The 21,131-nt window shown below is 34.8% G+C and overlaps 1 protein-coding gene across 2 annotated transcripts in view; it reads right to left on the bottom strand.

The window, feature by feature from the left end:
* Positions 1-21,131, bottom strand: part of LOC129755451 (uncharacterized) — a 217,580-nt gene that overhangs the window by 129,364 nt on the left and 67,085 nt on the right. For both annotated transcript variants that reach the window (XM_055751955.1, XM_055751956.1), the window contains exon 3: positions 263-323. In XM_055751955.1, the coding sequence (XP_055607930.1) occupies positions 263-304 (42 nt within the window). In that variant the 5' untranslated portion in view covers positions 305-323. The remainder of the gene's footprint in view (positions 1-262; positions 324-21,131) is intronic.

The raw sequence follows: 21,131 nt of genomic DNA, 5'->3' as shown, positions 1-21,131 counted from the left end.
TGCGAAGAGATGAAAACGAGATTTGCAGAGAGGCGCTTGACTGGAATCCAGACGGGCATCGAAGAAGAGGCAGGCCCAAAAGCTCGTGGCGGCGAAGTCTAGCCGCTGAAATCCGCACAGTTGACGAGAACCTCGGCTGGCAGCAAGTGAAGACGCTGGCTCCGGATCGCCAGCAGTGGAGATCTTTTATCTCAGCCCTATGCGCCGGTCAATCGGCGCTGGACCCTTAGTAGTAGTAGTAATCAAAGCGACGTTAACTTACCAGAAAGTGTGCTATAATATAAACTATCGTTTGGAGCTCCATGATGACTTCATTGAGGATTCTGAAAATAAACAAGAAAATTTTATGAATTCTATGTATAAGTATATATTCAGAATAAAGAAATGCAAAAGATAAGGAAAAAAGTATCCAGTTTTGTTGATAGAAGAATTAATTATAGGTCTACATTATGCATTACTTGAATAGAATCAAAGTATCATTTGTTGAGGTGGTTTTCTGAATGTGTGTAGATTGTTGATACTTAAGCCTAGTCCACACTAAGCAACATGAACTGCGATTTTTGTTATGAGACGAACTTTGTTGTCTGTTGTTGTTGTTGGAAACCTGAGACGGACTCAGTGTCTCCCGAAGAAAATGGGAGACGCTGAGACCGTCTCGAGACGAACCGTCTCCTAGTGTGGACTAGGCTTTACGGTTTCGGCGGATCCACATTGCTGCCGATTGCAGCAGAACCAAAACATATTGTTTTGGTTCCTCTTGCTATTTCCAATTCGCAATCGAGAACAATAGATCAATGATTGCTGATGACAGATGATGATGATAAACACGGTACAAATGATTACATCATCACACGGTTAGGCGAAAATACTCAAATTGGGTTTGTGGTAACACTACAGTATTGCCAGGTATTCAAGGTAAGAATATTTCTCAATGAGTTCTTTTCCGGTTAGGGAATATGAGAAGAAGAGTGCGACAATACCATTCACTAATGAATTATGTAGTTATGTAACGACTAGACTGACGAATCATGAATAAAGATAACTCTATTCCAACACTGAAACCTGCGTTTTCAATATAGATAATTGATGACATTCAATTGAATAATTTTAAAATCAGACCAGTTCAGATTTTTAAATAACGTTTAAACGAATTGCCTCGCTGTTATTTTCATAAATATAACTTTGGATATACTGAGTGCGCCATTAGGATATAGGGGAACTGTGTATGAAATGCGCAGTGCAACATAGATGCGGCACCATCAGTATTCCACTAAACCAACATTCTTCAACATTTCTGAAAATATCAACATGAAACCAAAACTTAGAAGGTCCATATTACTTAAATTTGAAGAACAACGAATACAAACATTTTTCATAGTTTTTTTTTGCAATTTTCCAACTTTTCTTTTTGAATGCAAAAAAACATGTCATCTGTTCCAATAATGAACAATTACTTTGACTTAATTCATACAACGAAAACTTTCCTAATTAAATGAGCGCCGAGGTGGTCTAGCGGATAGGCCGGCGCGAGTCTGGTTTTTTTATGCCAGGCGTACTGTGTTTGATTCCCGGTATCGGCAAGAAAACTTTTGGATTCAAATCCCATAAGTGGCCGACAGGTAAGATGTGTTTCCTCTTATAACTGACTATATAATAATAATGTTCCATCAGTTGCAAGCTGGCCAGGTATATACACGGATGCCGGAATGCCTGTAAAGTAAACTAGCCCACCTGATTGACTTGTTTTTCCAAAATATACCTACCTACATCAACACAATGCATTCACTCCATAACAGTTCATACGAAGCCATGGGGTCCGGGTATGGTGTACACGTTGCATTGGAGATTTGTCGAACTTAATAATCTAAATAATGCTTGTGGAAACATACTTAGGCAGAAACTGCGGTGAATCCGTGCACCCATGGTGGATAATCAACATACAACGAAAACTTTCCTATTTAAATTGTTTTTATTATTGTTATTTTAACGATTTTTGTTCAAATGTCGAGGCAAGACGAAATACGCCATGTCTATTTATCTTCAAGCATGTTTAATATTTGTTTAAATTTATTTGCAGTTTTCATCAAAATACTTCAAAAGAAATTTTAATTTTCAAAAAACTCTTATATAAACGGAATCATTTGAAATTTTCAAATTTCACTTTGATTCCATTAACTATTCACAAGAATTTTAGTAGGTATATATGTGAAGTAAAATTGAAGTGTATTTACCTGGCAATCAATTCACCTTTCGGAGGGACTTGAATTAATAAAACACGTCTAAAACGTTAACCTGTGCGTTTCCTGTTTTATATGTCCTGTGAAGAATAGTCCCATTTTCAAAGCTGTCGTTGAATTTACTGGATTGCATTCGTTATATACGAGTTTTAGAAGATTTATCTAAACGTGGAGGTATAAGCCCAGTTCTTCCCTTCGATTTCAACGTCGAACAACTCCGCCATTTTTCAGCGGATTTTAACCCTTTCCTTCCCACGAGGTTTTTCACGTTTTAAAAATAGAAATATTGATTTTCAACTGAAGTTCTAGAACAAAAGATGCATTATTTTAGTCTATTTTCATGATCCTGTTGATAAATTTGGGTTTTGAGGTGGATCATATATGCTCCATTGGGAAGATAACAACACAGAGGGTGCAAATGAAAAATAAGAAATAACGGAAAAAATACTTGAAATTTCATCACCTCATTGATCACAAACTAAAACGATCCTATTTTGTGAAATATTTCTTGGGTATATCCAGCCCTCAAAAGTCAAACTATTGAAATTTTCGAAATTTTCAGTTTTGCCTTGAACAATGGCGGCCATGACACTTTTCGCCAGAGAAACAAAACATGCCGTTTTTTCGAAAAAATCATGAGCTTTTGCAAATATTTTGAAACATGTGGTCATTTTAGTGAATGAAATACCTCTCCTGAAGGGAAAAAACTTTTGACGGAAGGATTTCATGAGTATTGATAAAAAACTTAGCAAGATGAAAAGTACCTTTTGTTCCCATTGTATCACCTGTGCTCCACTTTACTTATTCGAAAATTTACATGTTTTAGTAGGAATCTAAGCAAACCATCGTTTGATTTTGCTTACACAAGCAATTTTCTGAACGTCAGTATTTTTATTTGAGGATAATTATGAAAACTTGTGAAATTATTGAACATCAAATGATGACTTCATTTAAATTTAAAAAATATCCAACTTTTGCGCAGCTTTTGATCTGCCGAGCAAAAACTAGTGAATCGATTTTCTTCAAATTTTGTGCAATGATTCTTCATTCATACCTGCACATTCGATGAGAAAATGGTGTTGATCCAAAGCGCCCAGTTCAAATGTGAGCTATGCGAAGTTGTGGATCACCTGTGCTACCATGGGAAGGAAAGGGTTAACAGCTAAACACAATTTCAAAACGTTAATTAGTGCTATTTTTTGGTTGCGTAAACTAGCCGAAAACTGATTGGAACAATTTAGTTTTCCTAAGAGCTGGACAAAGAATGTTTATGAATCTTGTCGAAATGTTGAAAAAACACTTTATCGAGATCTTTTCATTCAAGATTTGTTATTGTTGCTTAATTTTATTAAATGAAATAATATTATTAGCAGCTTGAAAACATATACCTTTTCTGCTTCAATTTTCACCTATCTATGCTGACTTTGAACGTATTTTAATTAACCTATGAACAATAACCATTATGAACTGATTTTTAATTACTAAAATGGTAGAAAAACTTCCATCAAAATATCAATTAATTGCGTAGTTTTAAAAATTAAAATATGATCCTTAGTGGAACTATAATCTTTGATCTTGAGTCATCGAAACAAGAATAATGGTAAACTTTAATGAGCCAATTGTAAACATAGTATAGTATGTAGTCTCTTTAGTTAACTTCTATGGAAATCTTTAAAACGTTTGTCCAATCCAAATGGTGTCAAAGTTTAGTTAGTTTGTTTTGATGGTCTTGAATATACAAATAAATCGGATATTGCTGAGAAGTTTAACAACTATTTCATTGAAAGTGTCAAAAAATCTATGACAGCATTGCCGCTGGTTCGAATTTCGGATTAAGTCAGATAAATTATAACTGTAGAAGTTTAAGCTCTTTTGAAAATGTTTCTTTTCCAGAATTTTGGAAAATTGTGAACAACATGCATATCGAGGATGCATGCAAGGATGCATATCGAAGACTGAACTCCGCTTATAAAAAAGCTAGTAAGCGTTGTTACCAAAATTATCTTTTTCGAGTACAACGTAACCTCAAGTCCAACCCAAAATCGTTCTGGAAGCATGTCAAAAGTCAGCGGAACGAACCTGGTATTCCAACTCAAATGTTTCTGGATGGCAACACTGCGAACTCTGATGGCGGAATCTGTGCTCTCTTTGCTCAAAAATTCTCGAGTACCTTTGCTACTGCTTCAACATCCCGAGAACACGTGGAGAATGCTGTTAGGAATGTTTCGCCACTCGGCTTCAGCATGAGCACGATTGTTGTAGAGGATGCGGTCATATTTAAAGCAGCGGCAAAGCTCAAAAATTCCCTCTCTACTGGCCCGGACGGCATACCATCTACCTTTTTAAAACGATTTATTCCTGTTTTACTGACACCTGTAAGACTCATCTTCCAAGCCTCTCTTGACAGAGCCACCTACCCTTCACTGTGGAAGGAAGCCTACATGTTTCCAGTCCATAAAAAGGGGGACCGAAGAGATATCAACAACTATAGAGGAATTTCTGCTTTATGTGCAATCTCCAAACTATTCGAATTAGTGGTCATGGATCCGATTTTCTCGTACTGTAAGCAAAATTTTTCAATCGATCAGCACGGTTTTATGCCCAAACGCTCTACGACAACTAACCTGTTGACATTCACCTCCTATGTACACGAAAGTTTTGCTGCTAAGTCTCAAACTGACGCCATTTATACCGATTTGTCAGCAGCGTTTGATAAGGTGAACCACGATATCACCATTGGTAAGCTTGGGCGCTTAGGATTTTGCGGACCTTTACTTGGCTGGTTCCGCAGTTACTTAACTGGACGTAAATTGACAGTTCGCTCTGGAGACACTCTCTCCAGCCAGTTCTCTGCTTCCTCTGGTGTGCCCCAAGGTAGTCACTTAGGACCGATTATCTTCTTAATCTATTTTAACGATGTGCTCACACTCCTTAACGGCCCGAAACTTTGTTATGCTGACGATCTTAAACTGTTTTACGCCATAAACGGTCAGGACGACATTGATTTTCTACAAAACCAGTTTAAGCTTTTCGCAAAGTGGTGCGACATCAACTGCCTGCCTTTGAATCGCAGTAAATGTGCAGTCATCAGTTTCTCACGAAGACGGCAGCCTTTTGCGCGGAGTACTTCTTAGGAGATGAGTCCATTGCGCGGGTGGACCACATCAATGATTTGGGCGTAATACTCGACCGTAAGCTGGAATTCAAAACACATACGAACTACGTCGTCGATAAAGCTTCTAGAAGCCTCGGATTTTTATTCCGAGTGGCCAAGGAATTCAAGGACGTGTATTGCCTGAAGAGCCTGTATTGCAGCATAGTTCGATCCATCCTCGAATACGCCTCAGCTGTCTGGTGTCCTTACTACCAGAACGGTAATGAGCGGCTCGAGGCCATCCAGAGGCGCTTTTTGCGTTATGCCCTCAGACACCTTAACTGGCAAGACCCATTCCACATGCCAAGCTACGAACATCGATGTCGTCTTATTGACATGGATACCCTTCAAGCCCGAAGAAATGCAACACGAGCTTCTTTTGTCGCCGATCTACTGACATCGCGTATCGATTGTCCTACGCTACTAGAAGCTATTCCTCTTAGTGTGAGACCTCATGGACTGAGAAACCAGGACCTTCAACTGTATGTTCCCATTCGATTGAACAACTATGGAGCCAATAGTGCATTCATCGGTGTGATGAAAACGTTCAACCGCTTTTCCGAACTCTTCGACTTCGACGATTCGCGGAATGTTTTTCGAAGAAGTGTTATAAGATTATCAAGAAATCATTAATTAGATGTAAATTTTATGTAACTTTAACTTTGAGTCGTCATTTGGACCTATACTTGGTCCGTTGATTGAATAAACAAACAAACATGAAACCCACGGCAGGCATTGATAACGTCTCATTGAAAGTTTTCAAAGATTCCCTAACTTTATTTGCCAGCTAGTTGATCGAAATTATAAATACGAGTCAATCATCATGTTTTCGACTGTTATCCCTGAGCAGAAACAGAAGAAAACGCGACAAGCAACATTATATCGACCGATACACATGTTAGAGTTGGAAGAAAAAGTGCTAGAATTAGCGGTGAAACGACTTTTATTGAGTCAGGAGATATTTTGATCGTAAGTTAGTAAGGATAAGTATAAAGGGCACCGCCTTGAAGTTGTTTCAAAGTTATTTAGGTAAAAGGATGCAAAGAACTAAGTTTGGCTCTGCATTCTCGCAGTACAGAGAGATTAAATTGGGAGTTTCTCAAGGCAGTATCTTGGGACCAATTTTGTTTATTATATACATCAACGACTTGAAAATTTGTTTGCGATACGGTCACCTTAAATTGTTTGCAGATGATTCAGTGTCCTATTGGACTGGTGATAACTTGGACCTTGCAGGGCCGTAGGAAGAACCGACTCATGGGGGGGGTTTTGGTGACTGATTTTTACCTATGAGGTTTTGCTCAACAACGTACGAAAAAAAAAAACAAATTATAATTGTTACTATTTATATGATTATTCATTTTTAAGTTTTCATTTATAGTTTTTGAATTAAAAAGTAACTTTTGAAAAATGGTCCTTAGCTTAAAGGGTGAGCTTATTTTTTTATGAAACCTTTAGATCAAAATATATAGAATTTGTTTTCATCGAAAGTTAAAATTTAATGTTTAAGAGTATGGTAGGTCGAAGCATAAAATAAGTTCTTTTTAAGCTAAATAGCCTTCAATTTTTTTTAAACCGTATTCTATGCTCAAATCATACGAGCCCAATCTTCCAAACTCTTTTGCAAATTTCAAGAATTTAACCTTTGAAGAAAATAAATAAAAATTTTCAAAAAAAAAAACAAAAAGCGATAACAAATTTTCGGATCGAATTTACTCGATGCAAACTTAAACTAAATTTATGATTTCAGTTTGAAATTCAGCTTTAAAAACCTTCAATATCAATAATGTGAATCAATACACTGAGAAAATACAGAATTTTTTGCAGATTTTTTAGGTAAAGAACAGATAGGTACTTGTTTTTTTTAACAGAAAATATTTTTCATAACGAATCAATTCTATAATGAAAATCCTGTGGGTAATTTTTTTAAATATAATTATGGATATTTTGCATAAAACAAAAGACAGAAAATTAATTAAAATTCTACATTATATATGTGATTTTGAGCTGAATTGTGTGTAGAAACTTCTTCTGATTAAAAAAAATTAAATCTGGCAATTGAGAAGCAAACTTTTATGTTCATGTTCTCTTGAATTCCTTTACAATTTTATGTTGATTGAAAAACTCGTTCACTCATTCCTGAGTTTTAAATCTGAATACTGAACCTGAATTCAAAAATTGAAATGTTTCTGAATTTCTATACCATTTCTGAAATGTGTTAACCGACCATTGCTGAAATGTACAAAAAATACGATTTCCGAATCTTAATTCCAGATCAAAATTTTATGAGCCAATCATTCATGAATCTTTTATTTAAATTCTGTATTGCTGGTTTAATCTTAATTAATTTTTTCAATTATTTATTTTTAATCTGTATTGTGAATCAGAATTCAAATGTGAATTTCAAAAGATGAATATGAATCTGAGTTTTCAACTTTGGACTGCCACTTAGAAGCTTTTAATGTTTAAATTTTGTTTTAGAATAAAGTTTGAGAACTTCGATTTAAAATGTAAAACAAAATTCTTCTTTTTTTCATATTCGGAAAATAATTATCAAAATATTGAAAATGCAAATCAATTTCAAAAAACATGATTCAAATTTGATATGAAATGCAAAACGAATCAGGAAAGCAGCTTTTCATTCCTGATTTCTTATGATTATTCGAATTGAAAATCAAGAATCTTCAACTTGATACAGAATCAGAAATACGAAAATATGTAGAAATACAATTTTTGTTATGGGAATATAGAATCAGAATCTCCAGAATGGGTTTTATTTAAAATTTAATATTCAATACGAATTTCTATGATAAGGTCACCAGATTGTCCGACAAGTAATATAAATATGCATGGATATTTAATATAAAATTTGGATAAAAATTGGTCTGACCCGGTTGCCCGGATTTCATTGGAAAAGCTGAGTTTGTTCTCATTCTCATTTAAAATCAAACTTTTAAAAATAAATAGAGTTGTAAAATATTTTTTATTCATGCGTACAAAATTTTTGGAGCAAGTTTCAAAAAAAAAATCGGGGAAGGTTTTTTCAAGTTTTTTTTCATGATTTTTGATGAGCAGTTCCTAAGTTTTGATCAAAATTGCCCGATATTGTCTAGATTTTGGTAGAAAATTTTGAAATTAGATACCCGGATTCTGCCTGGTTTTTACATAAAACAGCCCAAATTTGTTCGGCCCGGATACGTGCTGAAAAAATTCTGACAGCTTTAGTCTATGAACAAGTGAGAGAATTTTAAAAAACTGTAGCAAAATTTTGAACTTGGGATGTATTTTTGAGGTTTTGGCATTAATTTTTAGTCTAGATTGTTTTTCTTTAATATATTTGCTCTATTATCATAATATGATTATGGATTTAAAATTTTGAGTGTAGAGTAGAATACCTCGCTTGCTTTTTTGGACCCTCATGGGGGGGGTTTAACCCCCAAAACCCCCCCCCCGTTCCTACGGCCATGGGACCTTGTAATGCATAGCAATTAAATATGGTGTTCTTTGCCGAATAAACAGATTTCTGATTATCTTGTCAAAAATTATTTATGTGAAGTCAGTTATTATGCCACATTTTGATTACTGCTCCACAATTTTACCTCACGCTTCAGATTCGCAAATCAAGCGACTACAGAAGATCCAGAACAAAATAATGAGAATTGAGATACGTTGTAATCGTTACACTCCTAGTGCTGTAATGCTGGACATCCTTCAACGGCTATCAGTCAAGCAAAGGATTACCTACAATAGCTTAATGTTTGTGCATAAAATCAAAAAAGGAATGTTACAGTCATATTTAACTGAGGATTTACAGTATGGGAATGCCATACATCGCCATAATACAAGAAGAGCACGAGATTTTAGATTGCCAACTTCAAGGAAAGAAATGACAAAAAGATCTATTTTCTACAATGGCTTGAAAATGTACAACAGCTTACTACAATACATCAAGGACTGCACAAACATAACCAGCTTTAAGAAAATGACAGTACACTATATAAAGCACAACATTTGAAATATGTACGAATTATAAAATGTGATGGAAATCAATTTTAATGTTCGAAGCTTAAGCAAGAGTTTTAACATAATATTTTTTATTAAAATTTTACATAGGTATTACACAACAAAAAAGAATCATGTTGCTATTTGTTCAGATAGCTTCTTAATACTAAATGATAGCTTAGTTTAATCTTTAGTAGAAATTGGTTTCTGCTGGTTTTTGACAACTGGTAGTTTATTCAATAAGCCAATGTTTTGATCGAAACTAGTCAGGTCGTTGTTCAATGAAGCGACGAAATTGTTTGAGCAAGGTGCGCGGATTTTTGGTCGTCAATTTTAAAATCAAATGCCCAGATTTTGCCAGGTTTTTATATAAAATTGCCAGGATTTGTCCTGCCCGGATACGTGCTGAAAAAAATTCTGGCAACCTTACTCTAAGCGTACATCTTTCGAAAATATGATGGCTAGTATTTTACAAATGCTGAGACCACCAATTCACAGAATGTGTGCTACACAGCAAAAAATTTCAAAAAGTATACGCAATTAAAACACGAGTGATCTACTTTTTCATAAATGATGTAATTTTAAACTCTTTTTGATCTATTTTTGAATCATTGGTATAATCGTTGATGTATGTTTACACGCCCTGATCTAAAAATATTTCTCACTATAAAATTACATCGAAAACAATGTAAATCACGGTAGATCCATTGGTTTCCTTTTTTTCGCGGCATAAGTTCTTCTGTTTTGATTCGAGGTGGTGGTTTATTGTGCGAAAAGAAAAAAATCGCTTTCGCAGTTAATGTTGTATTCATCCTGGACCAAATTCTTTCAGAATTGAACTGAAGTGGTAGGTTTCAGTTATAGTTAAAATAAAAAAAAAATGGAACTAAAAATTCTCTTTCAGTTGCAGGAATTGCAGTTATATAAAAGGATCAAAAGCCGAATCAATGTCGAAATTTTCCGATGTTTAGGAGATTCCGATTATGAGATGTTCCGGAAGGATTCAAAAATGCTGCTGACGCTGATCTGCCAAACATCATCCTGCTGGGGATCATCGGAAACAACCACAATTCCAGCTGCCAGTGATGATGGGTGTTTTTTTTGTATGCTAAGGATCGGAAATATATGTTAAATAAAATGACACATGTGGCGTATTTATGCAGAGAAATCAACAAAAATCTGATTAATTGAAAAAGATTTGTAATATTAACGGTAATATATTTTGAAATTAACGTCTATGTGTATTTTTACACGACGGTTTATATCATCCGATTTCGTGTATTTTTTTCGATCTAAATTTACACGCCTCAAAAATGAAATTGTTGTAAAAAATACACCGTGGTAGAATTTTATATCAAAATCGATGTTCCAATTTCGTGCATAGTTTTCGATCTAAAATTAAACGATTTTTTCTTGCTGTGTATGTATGCCGTGACCGGGACTCGATGTCATGCCCGCTGGCTTAGAAGACTGGAAGGCTATCCTCTACACCATGGGCTGCGACTTTGAAGCTGCTGTAGCTTTCAAATTAAAAAAAATAATTGCTCAACACTCCCCTGCAAAATTTGTATGACATCAAAACTTTGATTCAAAATAGCTGCGATTAAAATAAAGTTTTCTAAGAAAAAAAACGTTACGTAACGATGAGCCCCTCCTTCCTCCTCTATGTCACAATCCGTAACGCTCGAGCTTACGGAGCCCCTCTGGAAGCGTTACGTAATAAATGGATGTCCTCTGACACAAAACTTACGTTTTTACGCCGAAGTAACTAATGTGTATTTATATCTTATGTAGTAATCTTATGTAGTAAAGAGTTGTAATCCAAAAGGCTATATATATAAGATACATTTAAGAACAGCTTGTACAGATATAGCGCTGAGGTGGTCAAGTGGATAGGCTCGCGCGAATTTACCGGGACCAAACCGTACTGGTTTCGATTCCCGGTATCGGCAAGCAAACTTTTGGGTTCGAATCCCATAAGTTGTCGACAGGTAAGATGTTTTTCCGTATATAACTTACTATATTTGACTAAATATTCCAGAGGGAATGCATTTGGGGTTAATCTTAAGAGACTATTGCAAGCGGAGTGGATTGCCAACCATTGTAGGTCTCTGAAGGATGGATGCCTTCCCTCGACGAACCATCGGCCGTGGAAGCCTGAGAAGCAATTCGAAGGCCAAGCCACACAGACAAAGGCCGTATTATTATACGGGTGTGAAACTTGGTGCACATATGCGGTGACGACACGAAAACTGCAAGTATTTGTGAACCGCTAACTGCATTCAAAAAATCTTTACCAAAAAATTAAATTCATAGAATTTTTTTTTTGAAAATCTACACAACAAGCAGAAGGGATCTTGAGACGGTTACCCCTATATTAAGCTTGCCAGATGATTTTCAAAAAAAGCGGGACATTTTGAGAAAAAAAGCGGGACACAGCCGAAAAACGCGGGACATTTTAAAATTTGTCAGAAAAAGTCATGAAATGTATGTTTTTGGTCCTAAATACTCTGGGTATAAAAATGCGGTGCTTTTATACTAGAATATAAATTTTACAAATCGACACCTTTTTTTTGAAAATCAAATAATTTCTTGAGTTTTGTTATAAGATTGAGAATATTCCAAATAATAGAAATTTATAAACCTATCAAATGAATCATTTAAGTGCAAAGTAGAGTCACTGGGTCACTATTTCAGCATTCTTAAAGAAATAATATTTCATACAAAATAAAATCTCGTGAGGTTTCATGATATGTTATATGTGATATATAAAAATGTGACCTACATCGCGAAGTTTAGGAATATCATTTTCATATAAATTAGTGTCAAAGAAAAAGCAGACATTACATTTGTGTGTTGTGAAGTTTGGATATGGCTTTTAAATCAAATAAAATCAGAAAAACCTAGTTTAAAAAAAGCGGGGCGGCGGGATATTTTCGAAAAAAGCGGGACATGTCTCGCTTTTGCGGGACTGATGGCAACCATACCCTATATCTATATTTGATATTTTTTTTAAGTTCACGTAGGAAATTTTTTCTGACAATTAAAAAAAACGGTTCATAATTAGTTTTTAACCTGGCACACTTCATGCATTGAAAAAAGAATTAAACAATGCATGCAGTTCCAAGGAGATCCTGTATGCGTGTAAGACATTAACAACATGTTTCTTATATGAATCGATGGCATCCAAAGGCATCCAAAAACCGATATATGTGGATTATCTTGTTGTGAGTTAACATCGTTTTCCGCCAATAATAAATATCAAACCTTCATCCATCAATACCAGAGCTGCTCTGTTAAGATAATATCATTGTGCAACATCCGACAACACTAATGAGCTTGCTCATGAGACGCAGTTTATCTGCGGACTCAATCGACCTACATTATCAACAGTGCGAATCCAGTGCATCAAAAAGTGAAAGTGTTGTTATGAAATTCTATCGTATTCCTCAGCAGGTTTGGTATCGAGTCTAATAAATACCCTTTTAGTAGCCATCATTCAGCTAAACACCTCCCATTTTTAACACTTGCCATCATTTTGAGTCACTTCGTTTGTTGTTCGGTGGCAATATCGAACACTGTCCAATTCTACCTGTTTCTTTCTTCATTCGCTGATTCGAAATGGTGGGTACATTCAACTGTATGGTTTGCTGATTTGTGGTCAGCCCTGCCAAAAAGCCATCCACCCTCGAAGTAACATCTTCAAGCCATCTAGCAAACGTCAAATCGTAGCTAAGCCACCATCGAAGAGATGCCAAAACTGTTACGACCTGCTGATTTCGCGTTTTAGGAAAGGGGCTGCTAAAAAGCATTGTACCACCAACCAACCATCGCATTGGAAGAAGCGCCATCATCGAGTGTAGCCAGCCAGCAAACACGCGAGAGCAAGCAAAAATTGATGGGAGGAAATAAATTGCATTGCATAATAACGATCACACAACAGCACTGTGAATGAATGTGCCACAGAAGGTACCTACACAGCAAACTCAAACCGAAGTCCAAAAACTTCAACAGGATCAGCAAAAATCCCAAACAAACTTGAAAACTTTGCCTTGTCGTCGCCGGATTGCTGCTAAATATCTGGCGATTTGGCCACGGTCCACTCGATGCGGATATCAAGATGAGCCCGGTGGTGGTCCAAAATGATGAGATTTGGCTTCTGCTGTCTGATGGATAAATAACTACGTGTTGATGATTGTCAGATTTTAGGAATTCATTTATAAATTGTGAAAGTATGGACACAGAACTTTAAGTTTGAAAATATTGTGACAAATTGGGTTTGAATGTTCTTTTGATCATGGGAACTCCCAGGTGTTAAGTTCATACTGTCTTTATTGTGCGTGTTTATTGAAAACAAAAATTTAAAGAAGTTCGACACACCTTATTCCAGCATTCATAACTCTTTCTATGGGGCTGGGTCATTCCTGGTGAATTTGCATTAAAATTTGTACACCTATTACGCACTTCTTACTGCCTACATCCACATGCGCACGACACCTTCGCAGATGCTAGTCGAACCATTTTGTTGCAATTTGAAGATCTGCCCGATGATCTTGGAATCCGCGATTGTTCGGAAAGCTGCAGGTTGAACCCCATTAGTACGGGGAGATTTATTTATCTCATCTCACTGCCTGGCGTCGTCATATTTCGCTGAATTCATTTCAGGCATTTACGTAATAGCATCATGGTGACAATGCCGTTGGGCTGTTTTGCATTGAATTTGCATTTCACATCCTCTGGTTTTATGAGTTTGTTGGAGAATTAGTCTGTTGAATTGTCCCACGTGGAATACCAAGTCGTGAGTCTGTTTTTTTTCATCCCTCTGGCATTGGCAAATGATAGTTCTTATTGTATAGCATATTGGATAATAAACACACTCCATTTTCCAGAATATTATTTTTTTCTTAAGAGTTTTTGGAGCTTCTGGAGATAGCTTCGAGTAATAATAAAAATCACTGCTCGGAATAGTTGCGATTGGCCTTCGGTACTCATCCAAATTGATGTTTAATCCTGAACGCATTTCTTTCAGTCGGGACGATGCAAGGAAATTTTTTGTGTCAAGTCGCTCGCTTCGCATAATAAGCCCCAATGTGTACAACCTCGAATGCCTTACGTCGTCCAACTTCCCTTGCAGGTATCCCCAAATGCTGAAGTCTAGTGGGTTCAAATCCGGTAACGATACAGGATACAGGGTCCGGCAGTTGAACTGCTACATTACTTTAACAGTAATTATTTCGTTGTATTGAAGTAGTAGTAGTAGTATTGAACGACCCCTCGTCGCTTTGTTAACATTAAGTCTTAGCTATCATTGGATGTAAGTGTTACTTTTGATTTCAGGTGTTATCCGGAAAAATGGATCTCGAACAGAAACGTAGCGCTGTGGTTGCCTTGTTCCTAGCTGGCAAACGGCAGAAGGACATAGCTCGTGAGCTGTCCGATATAAGTGTGTGCAGAAGTTTTGTATACCGCACAGTTAAAAGATACCTGGAGACCGGAAGTGCCAAAAAACGGTATGATGGAAGACGCCCACCTACTGTGGTGACACCTGGCATGGCGAAGATCGTCAAGAAGCGCCTTAAGAGAAATCCTCATCGTAGTGCCACTAAATTGTCTCCGTCGGATCCTGAAAGATAAACTTCAGACCAAGCCCTACAACATTCAAAAGATTCAAGACCTTACGGTAAAGCAGAAACAAGAACGGGTGAAAAGAGCGAAAGCGCTGCTGGCCGCGGAAGGAAGTTTGAAGAATATCGTGTTTAGCGACGAGAAACTCTTCACCGCACAGCAGTTCGTGAATAAGCAGAACGACAGAGTTTGGTTGCCAGACAGATCACGAAGCCATGCCGACTTGCTGACGGCCACCCAGCGACAGAAACCAGCATCGGTGATGGTTTGTGTCGGAATCACCGGCGATGGCCTGATTCCGCTGGTTTTTGTCCCTGAAGGAGTGAAGATCAATCAAAATACATATCGGGAACTAGTTCTACAGAATGTCGTCGAACCGTTGGCACTTCGACGATGTGGTTCCAGGGATTGGGTTTTCCAACAGGACTCCAGGGTTCCAGGGTTCATTTCGAGCTCCGAGTGGCCGACGAGTTCGCCATACCTGAACCCTATGGACTCCGCTGTTTGGAGTATGTTGGAGGCCGAAGTCTGCTCTAAGAAACATGAAGGTGGAGGTCCTGAAGCGACATCTCGTGGCAGCCTGGAATAAAATACCACAAGAACACCTGCGGGCCTCATACGATGCGTTCCTCGACCGTCTGCGGCGAGTGGTTAAACTGAAGGGCGTGTTACCTTCGAATTTACCAGTGAATTTTGAAAAAGTAATTTGTTAAGAAGAGAAATTGAATGAATTTGAAATTAAAAGTTGTTGTTTCGATCAATGTATATGTTTATTTCAATGTAGCACTTCAATTGCCGGACCCTGTATATGGTTATACTGATTAAACAAAAAAAACTGTTTTCACGATTTCAGAACGAAAAAAGTTTTATGCGCATTTTAGCGCAAGGATGCCAATGGCCTTTGAAAATGTGTGAAAGTAGTACTTCTAGTAACGCCCCTATCAATTAATAGTTTAACTAATTTCTCTTTCGTTGATATATATCATTCTTACCCAAACCTAACGTAATTTGATATTTTCGTCTGCTTTATCACGAAAGCATGTTCCATAATCACTGTTGTTTTGCTTATTCGATGTTTCTTCCTAAATGAACAACTTGTCATCTGTAAAAAAATGTTGGGATCTGCGTGCGTCTTCGGCAGAAACCGAGATCTACAAATGAGTCGTCATTAAAAACCAAGGTGAAAAATTTGATTTAAATACTGAAATTGGAATTTCTCTACTTATGAATGTTATTGAAATCTGTTCCGAAGAGCTGAGTTGATATATAAATGTATGTATTCTGCCATTATTGTAACAGAAAATACGTTAAAAATTATGTAAAATGTCAAAAACTTTAGCCGCAGTCCGTGGCGTAGAGAAGGGCCACCAAGCATTCGTGGTCCTATGTGGGGGGGGGGGGGCGGAGTTGGGTAATCGCTACAACAAAAAACCGTTACAAAATACTACAAATGCCGAAATTTCTATAGAAACTTAGAACTTTTTCTAGTAGGTGTATGAATTTTCAAAACCTTGTGGTGATTGTGAAATAAAAGAATTTATTTATTTCTTAAAGGCTTATTAAGATTGAAAAAAGTCGGTCCGTGAAACTTAAACAGCTGCCATTCTCTGGATCAATTTTCACTAAATAACTTTTGTTGAGGTTCTTAAAGTGTTCAATTCGAATTTGCTGTATCTTTAATACATTCATATCTATTCAATTTTCTAAACATTCTAAAAACACTACTTATAAAATTTGAGGTGATGAACAAAGTCTGATAAAAATCGAGTTCAGGAATAAACTTCCAAAATCAATTTTTTAAAGCATAGGCTCCAAAACTTGTCTCTGCTTTAATTTTTCCCAGGTGAGTTCAAACTTGTGAAAAAACTAACTCGTCATCACTCGACTATTTTCTCGGAAACAAGGCAATCGCTCAAGTTGAACATTCGGATGACATTTTTCTAATTTTTGACCAACACTGCTGGATTTAAACATTCATACCATTACACGCCAGCGGCTTGGCGTAGTGGTTAAAGCTCAAGTCTTCTACGCCAAGGTTCATGAGATCGAATCCCGGCATGGCATACATAGTACACTTTCTGTGGTCTAAGTGGTTTTAGCATTTGTAAGATGCTAGCCATTATAACTTCGAAAGATGTACGCGCTTAGAGTTAAGGAAAGAAAATCTCTTCAAAGAAACATGAACTTTCACTGAGATCCTATGTGTGTGTGCTCGTTTAAAAAAAAAAAAATAATACCGCCGATACTGCAGCTTATACACTCAATAATAATAAAAAAAAATCGAGTAGAATTCCATCTTAACAAATCAAATTAAAAATTCACTCTGAATCTTAAAGTTTCGTTATTTTAATTGCAATTGATTAGGACTTTTCATTGAAAAAAAGTATTCGCGATGAGAAATGAACACTATGTTAAAAAAAAAGTTTTATTACATATTTAATTATACCAAAAAATTAAAATATTGAGTTTCTGAAGAAAAAAAATACAATTTTTATACTTTTCTTCATAAATCATTCGTTACAAATTAGTAACTATTTCTTTCGATTCAGTTCCAATAAAATTACAAATCTAGTTTGAGTGCTTGAAATTTAAGAGAAAACAAATAAAAATAATGTTTCGAAAGCATCATATCTAAGAGATTTTAATAAACTTGTATTAATATTAAATTTATATTTAGAAAAAGAATCAAAACAAGATTCAATATTTATTTGATTTTATCGATTCATCAAAATATTTCAGAAAAGTAATTAATTTATAGCAATTATTAACAAACAATTTTCTAAAATAAATGTTTGGATTTCCGAACGTATTGTTGCAAAACGAGAATCATTGAAATTTTTGTGAGAGTTAAACGGGGAAGGTGCAAACTTAGAAATTTTTTCACAAAAGTACCCTTGCTTTTTATCAATATTTTTTTAATTTTTTCACTTCCAATGGGAATTTGTTGAGAACTATTCTAGTGATGCAACGAACGATAATTGATAATTTTTGAAGATATACATATTTTTCTAGGACAAAGTTTAACAAAGGTAAAATTTGTTTGCACTTGCCCCGGTGTACCTTAACAATTAAATAAATCTGAAGTTTTGAAACTCAAATCTCGACATACAAAAATCCTACATCGTTTTATTTTTAAACAAGTGTATCTAAGCAAGTGATGATTTATCACTTAAAAACGTTTATGCATTTCATTACAATTCATTACACAAGGCCACAAAATTAACATTTTTTGAGGTGGAAAGAATTCAAGAGCTAACTTTGATTTATGTTGGCGCCCTGAATTATTTAAAATTGGTTAGGAATTATTTAAGAAAATTATGCACTTTTCTGACAAAACTTTTAAACATAACAATAAAAATTTTAAATAATGGTTCCTATCAACTTTTTTCCCCCAAGAACGCAAATAGTTTTGACTTCCGAAAAAAAGTTATACAAGTTTTCTATATGTTTACTGTTCCCAATTCTGTAAAATAATAGACTTTTAACGAATGTTTAAAGAAGTGTTAACTACAATTACTTTAAGATGCTTCTAGAAGCAGAAACCAAATCGTTTTTCAGACTTCAATTAATTTGCTAAATGAAATCAAACCTTTATTTTTCAAAACATTCATCAGTAATGTCAAAAATACTTGTTTTCCCAAATTATTAATAACTGTTGATTTTGTTTTAGATCATCCATCATCATCATCAAGATCATCATCATCATCATCATCATCATCATCATCATCATCATCATCATCATCATCATCATCATTAAAATATTATTTCTTAATTGAATAAAATATAATAAACGAATTCAGAACCAGTTTTTTTGTTTCATGTTAATTTGTTAGTTTATCAGTTATCAATGATTGATTTCACTTGAAACTAGTTAATTTTGAAACTTATAAACTGCATATCACCAAAACGAGAGGTGATAAACAAAATCTGATTTAAGATTCGAGTTTGGCGCACCAATATCTACTAAATCAATCATTAAAACAAAGACACTTAAATACTGTCTCTTGAATTATTTCGGTTGGACATTTTTATTAATATAAAATCTTTTTTAAATTTTAAAAATTAATCTTTTTCATCTTCATATTATATTTTAATTTATGAAGAGTTTAATCACCGTGATTTTGTTGGTTAATTTAATTTATCGAAATTATCGGTCAAAGTCAAAAGTACATAACTAAATAAAGAACATTTCAAGATCATGAAACTTCTTGGCGAATAGAAAGTTAGAAGAAATTTATAGACATTGATAATGAGCAAGTAGAATTTGATATGTAGCATTTGAATCACATGATTTAAATTTGGTCTTCATGGAACAAAAAACAAACAATTATTTAGATGTATAAATAAATAAAAAGAAACACATTAGTTTTGCAATCTTGAAATGGGCTTGTTATATAGCCGTGTTGGTAAGTCAGTTTTTTTTGTTCTGAAACATAATTTTCTTGGAAAAATATAAATCTAAGTTTTGAAATTTTAAGTTTCTTGCTTTTGCCCTTTCCAGGACTCAATATTACAATTCACGGTGACAAAATATTCAGAGCTTGAAATTTTTAACTTAAACTTTGCTTGAATTTAAAACAGATTCACTTTTTTATTATTTCAAATCATCTTTTAATCTATCATTATCATTATCTAATCTGTGAAAAATTCAAAAGTAGCAACATGAAAACATAATTTTTAAGCGCGAAGTAAACTTAATTAATATTTCCTTGAAACTTCTTATTTTATTTTTTATAAGTTTCTTATATGACCATTCAAGAAATCATCCATTTTCATTTCCTTACTTTTACTTTGTCAGTGATGACGAATTGAATATGTTTATTGAAATTAATTAATGTTTATTCCAAATACAAAAATTTATTATTGCGAACTTAATCAAAAATCAACTTTACTCACCTTTTATTTTGATAACTGGTAGAATTTGTTTATTAAAAAAGGTTTTATCTCTGACTTTGATCATTGGCACTCTTGAAATAAAATTAATTATTTTCTTTCTTTAATATAACTTGATAAACATCTAGTAATTTCAAATAAATTCTCTGAAGTTCAAAATGCATATTTTTTTCCTCATCGATAATTCATATTCCAAATTGTGATTTAATGATACAGTGAACGAAATAAGAATAGCACCACTATGTGTTTTGCTTGTTAAAATAAGAATGATTGAAAATTTCAAAAAGAGTTTTCCACAGTTTGTTCTGAATTGCATAACGGATAAATCAAGCATAAGATTACTTTTTTTGACGTAGCAATTGGCGTTGAGGACCAAAAATGTGAAAAAGGGGTGCGAAATAAAAATAGCACCTCTTGAGTTTTTCAACAAAAACAAGATTATCTTTAAAAATTTACTGTGTGAAAGTAAATAATAATGCTTCTACGAATTATTTGAATAGATAACTGCATTTTAAGGAGTTTTCCAGAATTCCAAAGGTTTTGAAAGGTATTAAAAGGAGGTTTTAAGAGATGCTCTTCTAGCGTTAAGGAATTTGACCTAGAAAAATAACCAAAATAACACATTATTCAAACATTACAAAACAAGTGCAAACTATGGCAAGAAAGTGAAAAAATGACTAAAAGTTGTCGAAATTATTACTCTAACTATAACAACAACAAAGGTTTATTGACAGTAACCCGTTAACAAAGTTGAGGAAAAAACCGTTCGATTTTGGAAACACAAAGTGTTCGGACGTGTTACTAACATCGAAAAAAAGCCTGTAGTATTTTTTTGTATGATGCATATTCTCACATAAAACATATTATACTCATTGGGTCGTTGCTAGTCTCTGAAATTTGTATGCTTCAATTATTTTTTGAAAAAGAAATTCTTCATTGTTTTCCACGAAAGTCTTATCCGTGTGCACAAAAATTCTCATGGTCGTTAAACTCCCTGTTTTGTAGCTGAGGAAGAAACATATGTTTGACCATTGTTTTGTAACTTTCATTTCGATATTTTCTATATGCTAATGACATTTTTACCATGCATTCTCACTTTCAATAGCATTGTATGTTAATCGAAAATTTATTTCCAGCTGAAAAAAACGTCATATAGTAGTATTCACCTACATTCCGGTTGTTTTGTGTAGTGAAAAAAAAACCGCGCTACCGGTTCTCTT

Source organism: Uranotaenia lowii, chromosome 3, assembly GCF_029784155.1.
Source record: "Uranotaenia lowii strain MFRU-FL chromosome 3, ASM2978415v1, whole genome shotgun sequence".
NCBI lineage: Eukaryota > Metazoa > Arthropoda > Insecta > Diptera > Culicidae > Uranotaenia > Uranotaenia lowii.
This window is presented reverse-complemented; position numbering and strand designations above follow the sequence as displayed.